The sequence below is a fragment of the Coregonus lavaretus genome (assembly GCF_964263955.1).
Source record: "Coregonus lavaretus genome assembly, contig: HAP1_SCAFFOLD_1611, whole genome shotgun sequence".
In the NCBI taxonomy this organism is placed as follows: domain Eukaryota; kingdom Metazoa; phylum Chordata; class Actinopteri; order Salmoniformes; family Salmonidae; genus Coregonus; species Coregonus lavaretus.
The window spans coordinates 85,001-92,500 of NW_028163319.1; the positions used below are offsets into that span (position 1 = coordinate 85,001).

At 50.9% G+C, this 7,500-nt stretch overlaps 3 protein-coding genes across 3 annotated transcripts in view; all 3 read right to left on the reverse strand.

Moving 5' to 3' along the window:
• LOC311118251 (histone H2A) overlaps positions 1-302 on the reverse strand; it is a gene marked incomplete at both ends in the record, with an annotated part of 387 nt that extends 85 nt beyond the window's left edge. The window contains one exon of the mRNA XM_084193090.1: positions 1-302. This exon is cut by the window's left edge and continues 85 nt beyond it. Within this exon, the coding sequence (XP_084049216.1) occupies positions 1-302 (302 nt within the window).
• A 797-nt stretch (positions 303-1,099) lies between these two features.
• LOC311118232 (histone H1) lies at positions 1,100-1,723 on the reverse strand (the record flags this gene model as incomplete). The annotated part of the gene is made up of 1 exon (XM_084193073.1): positions 1,100-1,723. One exon carries the CDS (start codon positions 1,721-1,723, stop codon positions 1,100-1,102), a length of 624 nt encoding a protein of 207 aa, XP_084049199.1.
• A 2,433-nt stretch (positions 1,724-4,156) lies between these two features.
• LOC311118234 (histone H2B) lies at positions 4,157-4,531 on the reverse strand (the record flags this gene model as incomplete). The annotated part of the gene is made up of 1 exon (XM_084193075.1): positions 4,157-4,531. The coding sequence occupies one exon, from the start codon at positions 4,529-4,531 to the stop codon at positions 4,157-4,159; it is 375 nt and encodes a 124-aa protein (XP_084049201.1).
• Between the last annotated feature and the right edge of the window lie 2,969 nt (positions 4,532-7,500).

The following is a 7,500-nucleotide window of genomic DNA, read 5'->3' on the forward strand; positions in this document are numbered from 1 at the left end:
ACACCGCCGAGCAGTTTGTTCAGTTCCTCGTCGTTACGGACGGCCAGCTGCAGGTGACGGGGGATGATACGAGTCTTCTTGTTGTCACGGGCAGCGTTGCCGGCCAACTCCAGGATCTCAGCAGTCAGGTACTCGAGCACGGCGGCCAGGTAGACTGGTGCGCCAGCGCCCACACGCTCGGCGTAGTTGCCTTTGCGCAGTAGCCTGTGCACACGGCCCACGGGGAACTGGAGCCCGGCACGGGATGAACGGGTCTTTGCCTTCGCCCTGGCCTTGCCTCCGGTTTTGCCTCTTCCGCTCATATTGGTATCTTGAGAAAGTCACAGAAAGTCTGAATGAGCCGCTCGCCACTTCGAGAGCCGTACTTATACCTCGCCACAAGAGGCAACGATTGGCCACCGGGCCGGTGTGGCCTTATCCAATTGGAGCGAGGGACAGACAGACAGACAGCCCTAAGCCGGTTCCCACCCACAGGCAGCGAGTGAGAGGCTACTTTGTGTCCCTCCGACTTTGTTACTTTGTGTCATTTCGCGTGAGCGCCAAAATGTCCGACATGAAATCCTCACATTATTTCTCTCCAAATGGGAAACAAACAGCTGGTGAGGGTGCACTCTTGAGTTTGAAATCGAAGCCACTATAGTATTGTTATTACATGGCACTTGTAACACATCACAGCAGCCTGCCTCTGAACGGGAATAGCCCAGTGGCTCATATATAAATATGGCTGTTGAGGGTGCACTCGTGAGTTTGAATTCGAAGCCACTATAGTATTGTTATTACATGGCACTTGTAACACATCACAGCAGCCTGCCTCTGAACGGGAATAGCCCAGTGGCTCATATACAAATGGCTGGTGAGGGTGCACTCGTGAGGTCGAATTTCTAAGCCATTTTGGCCCTCTATTATATTCCTCTCCCTTCGCACACACCCAGAGTGGGACGATGTTGTGTGCGTAAAAGTAGCCTAGTGTGCGTAATTTCTTTTTCACGACAGATAGTACATGGAAATCAATGCGCTTTCTATGGAAAGAGGTGGGTGGCTCTTAAAAGAGCCTTTTGTGGTACAACATGTGTCGAGTAGAACACTGTTTGTAATAGGTTTACTTCTTCTTGGGGGCTGCCTTCTTGGCCTTGGCTGCCTTGGGCTTGGCGGCTTTGGGCTTGGCTGCCTTTGTAGCCTTCTTGGGGCTCTTGGCCGCCTTCTTGGCCGCTGCGGCGGGCTTCTTCACCTTCTTGGGGCTCTTGGCGGCCTTTTTGGGTGTAGCGGGCTTCTTGGCCTTCTTGGGGGACTTCTTTGCGGCGACGGCCTTCTTGGCTGCTACCTTCTTGGGCTTCTTCGCCGCGGCGGGCTTCTTGGCGGCCACCTTCTTTACTTTGGGAACTGCGGTTTTCTTGGCGGGCTTCTTTGCCTCGACGGCTTTCTTGTTGAGCTTGAAGGAGCCGGATGCACCGGTGCCCTTGGTCTGGACCAGGGTGCCCTTGGTGACGAGGCTCTTGACTGCGATCTTGACGCGGGAGTTGTTCTTCTCCACGTCGTAGCCGCCTGCCGCCAGCGTCTTCTTGAGCGCGGCCAGGGACACGCCGCTCCTCTCCTTGGAGGCGGTCACAGCCTTGACGATGAGTTCTCCTACGCTGGGTCCCGCTTTCTTGGGCTTGGCTGCTGCCTTCTTCTTGGGTGCCTTGGCCGGCGCTGCGGCTGCGGGTGCTGGTGCGACTTCTGCCATGTCTGTCTGTCTGTCTGTCTGTCGTTTGGTCCGGTACACACACACACACACACGGTCTGCGAGGAGTAGTTTGCTGTAGACGCTGCTCTGCGCTATTGAAGCTCCACACCGAGCAGGGGGCTGGCCTTAAACGCGACATGAGAACCATGTAGACTCAAGGCAACCAGCTCGGCTTCTCTGGGCTGGCCAAATGCTCTTTCACTTGTGTTTTCTGTTCGCCTATATCGGCCCGAAAGTCACCGACGGAGCCGTGTTTTTGGTCCAAAAGCGAACGGCCCAGCGAGCAGACTTGTCTCCGTTCAGAATAAAGTAATGTGGGCCGCGGAAGGGCCGTGCATTTTGTTGCGGCTCGCTCAAAACCTCACCGTTCGACTGTCGGGTGGAGCGGTGCGCACTGGTTTTCCTGTGCTATTTGTCTCCTAAATGGCCTAAAAGTGCATCCGATTGCGAGCAGCACTTGTTGTGTAGTGAGCCGAGATGTCTGGCAAGGGAATCAAATGGTTTGGGGTCCCCTGATGTGGTCAGGGGTGTTTTAAAGAAGCGCTCTTTTGGGGACCTTAAAACACATGCACCTGTGAGGCCTGGCTGAGACTAGTGTTGTACCTCAAGTTTCAGGTTGTATTCGTCATATGTACAGGATCCACATGGTATAAACAGTCCTACGACATGCTTACTTGCACTATGTGTGTGTGTGTGTTATTGTATTAGTACTTTTTGTGCACTGGCAGTGTGAGTGTTGTTGTTGTTGTATTTGTAGCCTACTATTTCTACACAGTGAGATTGTGTGTTGTCTTCTGGTAGGTAGGTAGGTAGGTAGGTAGGTTGGCTGTCTCTACTAATATATTGTTCACCTGCTTGACTCCGCAGCGTGACTCGCCTCGGTCTTTGTGTCTGTGGGTCTTGGTGTCTGGCTGGCGCTATGGAGGCTGGCGCCCCATGGGTCATGGCGCGTTGATATAGGCCTAGATAGAGGGAGTCTCTCTCTCTGTCTGTCTCTCTCTCTCTCTCTCCCCCCAAGTGGGACAAGGGCTGCATATGTGGTTGGACTGGGAGAAGAATCCCAGCAGGTGCATGTGGGTCAGAAGGTTGATTGCGGCCTCTTTTCTTTTCCTTGTTGTATATATGTATGGGGCGGCAGGTAGCTTAGTGGTTAAGAGTGGTTAAGAGCGTTGTGCCAGTAACCGAAAGGTGGCTGGTTCTAATCCCCGAGGCGACTAGGTGAAAAATCTGTCGATGTGCCCTTGAGCAAGGCACTTAACCCTAATTGCTCATGTAAGTCGCTCTGGATAAGAGTGTCTGCTAAATGACTAAAATGTAAATGTATAGGCTATCCCCAAGGTAGTCATTGGGATCCGCTGCTGCTCCAACGACTATCGCAAGGGCCGCCCGCTCGCTCACTGTGTTATACTGTGACTTGGCCTACAGACACATTCATATCCTCACGTGGAAGCAACTGCCTTAGCTGGTAGAGCACGGCGCTTGTAACGCCAAGGTAGTGGGTTCGATCCCCGGGACCACCCATACACAAAAATGTATGCACGCATGACTGTAAGTCGCTTTGGATAAAAGCGTCTGCTAAATGGCATATTATATTATTATATTTATCCTGTTGCCTCATGAGGGTAGTAGGAAGGAAAATACACTATGTGCCTCAAATGTACTACACTTTACATGGACATTTTGAGTCATGTAGCAGACGATCTTATCCAGAGCCACTTACAGTTAAGTGTGTGCCTACATTTTCATACTGGCCCCCCTTGGGAAACGAACCCGCAACCCTGGCGTTGCAAGCGCAGTGCTCTACCAACTGAGCTACAGGGGACTATATATGTATGATGCGACCTGGACCGGAAATGACCCGTTGGCAATAAGGGCTACGTATATATATATATATATATATATATGCCTACTCCTATTCTTCCTAGACGGGATTATTCACCCCCTTTTTATTCTTGCCATTATCGTTCTCATTCACATCATTAGGGTATAGTCCAATGATGGAGCGTCCATTCTCCCCGTCCGTGTCCTACCGATTCAGGAAGTCGACTCAAAATGACTATCCGCTCATTAAACGACAAAAGGCATTTCTTTCCATTCAAACCCAACAGACTGCTTTTTTTATTTACACCCTTTGTCAAATGGTGCCATTTTTCATTGCCTTCACCTGGAATGGAGGCCGACAAACATGGGTTACTATTCAGCGTGCAAAGACAACAAAAAAGGCGCGCTAAACCCCTACGCTGGAACGGGCGGGGGAAATGATACAATGTAGCCGTTCTCCGAGCCGGCGCGCGCCGCCCATTAAACAATGATACAATGTAACGCAGCCTACCTGCGCATTCATTCGGTGGCGATGGAAATGCTCTTTTTACTGACAGAGTGGGTGGCTCTTAAAAGAGCCTTTGGGTTAGTAGAGCAGTCCAAATGCGCTGTTTACTTGGAGCTGGTGTACTTGGTTACGGCCTTGGTGCCCTCGGACACGGCGTGTTTGGCAAGTTCACCGGGGAGTAGCAGGCGCACGGCGGTCTGGATCTCCCTAGAGGTGATGGTAGAACGCTTGTTGTAGTGGGCCAGGCGAGAGGACTCTCCGGCGATACGCTCGAAGATGTCGTTCACGAACGAGTTCATGATTCCCATGGCCTTGGAGGAGATGCCGGTGTCGGGGTGGACCTGCTTCAGGACCTTGTACACGTAGATGGCGTAACTCTCCTTCCTGGACTTTCTGCGCTTCTTGCCGCCCTTCCCTGCGGTCTTGGTGACGGCTTTCTTGGAGCCCTTCTTGGGCGCTGACTTTGCTGGCTCGGGCATGATGATGTCTCGTTGCTTCTCAGAAACGAATGAGGGGGTGAAGGGCGCTTACCCGTCTTATGAAGAGGAAGCTAATCAAAGTCGGCGGCCGTGGACACTCCCCTGCTTGCTCGTAGGCGCCCCTGCTATTTGCCCAGTGGAGCTCTAGCGCTCAAAAGAGCCTTCCGCTCAGAGGCTAGCTTCCCGAACAAAGACAATTGAGGGCGCGCGCGCGGGTCCTCACCCCCTCCCTCCTCTCTATAGCCTATGCTCTGTGACCGATGGGGAATTGTGTGTTTCAAAAGGGGGGCCTGAATAGTTGTCCGAATGGCACGATTGTTGTGCCACATAATGCTGGTGATAGAATTGCCCACGTTGGCACCGTCAGACATAGGGCTCCCATTTTGGACTGTGTGTGTGTGTGTGTGTGTGTGTGTGTGCGCGCGCGCGAACGCTGTCCCCCTCTTTTCGAGCCACATCTACCGACGGGTGGTGGTTTTATGTTGTCCAAATGCCACTATTGCTTGACCCAAAATAACAACGTCACTACACTTTGCCACTGTCAGATATAGGCCTCCCTCTGTGCGCTAAAACGGGAAGGGACATTAGAATCCGCTATTTAATACTCCCTGTCCACTCGAAGTGGCTCATACTTTCCTATCAAATAGCATACGGAAGAAAAGAAAAAAACACTATATGGAATGGGCCCTTTTGAAGCGGATGTGGGTGGCTCTTAAAAGAGCCTTTGGGTTCGAGTCGGGGTGTTGAGGTTCCGAAGAGAGTGCGTTTAACCGCCGAAACCGTACAGGGTGCGTCCCTGTCGTTTCAGAGCGTAGACCACGTCCATGGCGGTAACGGTCTTCCTCTTGGCGTGCTCGGTGTAGGTGACTGCGTCACGGATCACGTTCTCCAGGAACACCTTTAGGACACCGCGGGTCTCCTCATAGATCAGACCGGAAATACGCTTCACGCCGCCGCGGCGAGCCAGACGTCGGATAGCGGGTTTGGTGATTCCCTGGATGTTATCGCGGAGAACTTTTCGGTGACGCTTGGCGCCTCCTTTTCCAAGTCCCTTGCCGCCTTTGCCTCTTCCAGACATGGTGTGTTCGCTAGTTGAGTTCAAGTGAATGAATGACTTCAGCGCCGGTGCGTGGTGCGCTATTATCTGCGTTTGGTCGACCTGATTGAGGCCATCGGCACAGAAAGCGCGCCTCTGTGATATGTTCGGAGGCGTTGCAAAGGGGAGGGCGCTCGTTCTAGGGGACTAGGGAGGAGCGATTACAAAGGTGACGTGAAAGCAACTACCGTGCGCGGGAAACATACTCCAATACTGATATAGGCTATGTGGAACACAAGGCCAAACGGTGACAACTGGGAGATCAGCTAGTACACTGTGTCCCTGTCCTCATATTGTTGTTGTTGTTGTTGTTGTTGTTGTTGTTGTTGTTGTTGTTGTTGTTGTTGTTGTTGTTGCACCTGATTTTACTCATTGAGGACTTGCTAATTAGGTGACAGGTTGTTCAGTCAGCTGTGGCTCTCCAGGGCTACAAGAAAAATGGGTATTGTTGGGGGTAGGCTACTCTACCGCTGGAGTTGGGAAACACTGACCTAGTAGGATGAGTCTGTTTAGCTATGGAAGGACGTGTCGTATTGACTGTCATTAATAAACATCACTCTTCTTCTTTCTTCTCTAGACACCACTCGGCCTGACAGTAAGGGGGCCAAGAGGACCTGGGGTGCGGATGGGAGGGGTGGTGATCCCTCTGCAAGCTGGAGCGTTTACAAAATAGTTGTCATCATCCTTATGCCTAATGTGTGTTGCAGCCAAACAGCACACACTGTTTGTGTGACTCCCTGACATTACGCAATGATGTAAGCACATTTGGGAATGTCTTCCATATTGTTGCATAAAGACGACCGTGTGCATAAACTGTGAGACCGAGAGTGGCGTACCTTTACCCACACACACACACCCACACACACACACACACACACACACACAATGAAGGGATTGATTTCCTACGCATACAGAGGTGATAGTGATGTGCCAATATTGTATGGTACCTTTCTTAGCAAACCAATAATAAAGCTTCTTATAATGGAATTATTGTTATGATGTTGATCATTTGTATTGCCGCAGGATAGCCTCAGATGTGTCGTCAAAGAAAGGCCACAGAAAGAGGGCCCGTCTCAACTGTTCATTTCAAAAGGGACAAATTGGGGGGGTGCACTGATGCCTTAAGGGCCCAAGAGCACAGACTGCCACTTTATCATTCAGTGCAGTTGAACATCTCACATTTGACTAGCTTTCATAGGACAACTTATTGTTGCCATAATTGTCTCTTACCTGTACTTACTGGCTGCCGGCCCTCGGTGGAGTATATCGAGGAACAGAGGGTGCCTTTTAGGATAAGGACTAACAAGGTTTTGACTAGGTGGGATACAGCTACGACCGGAAGTGACTTTTCCCTAGCAGTTTAGGCTAATTAGGCTAGAGTGCAGATACTTGACATGTACAGTACAACAACAAATCACAGAGGGCCTGTTACCACACCCTATAGGCTTGAACATCATAATATCACAATATATAATAATACTCATACATAATAATCGAAAATCACCTTTGACTACAGTGACATTGGTAGTAAGTAGGCTACAGTATAATGGATAGCTACCCAACTGGGACAGAAAGTGGAAATTGAAGGGGGACACGCAGTGAGCAAAACTCCTAACGACATAAAAACACAGACACTTCAGTGGAACGCACAGGGCTAGACGGGAAGGAAGACGTGGAGAAGGACTATTGAAGAGGAGATGAAGAACACCGGAAGCATCGAGTGAAGAAATGGGCCCGGAACAGGGTTAGGCCGAGATGCACTGTTGACGCCCTATCCTTCATTTAGGACCTCAAAGAAATGAGTCAACTCCTATAGGGACTATTTTCACCGCCACCTGCTGGACCAGAGGTCATGTGGCCAACACTCTGCTTG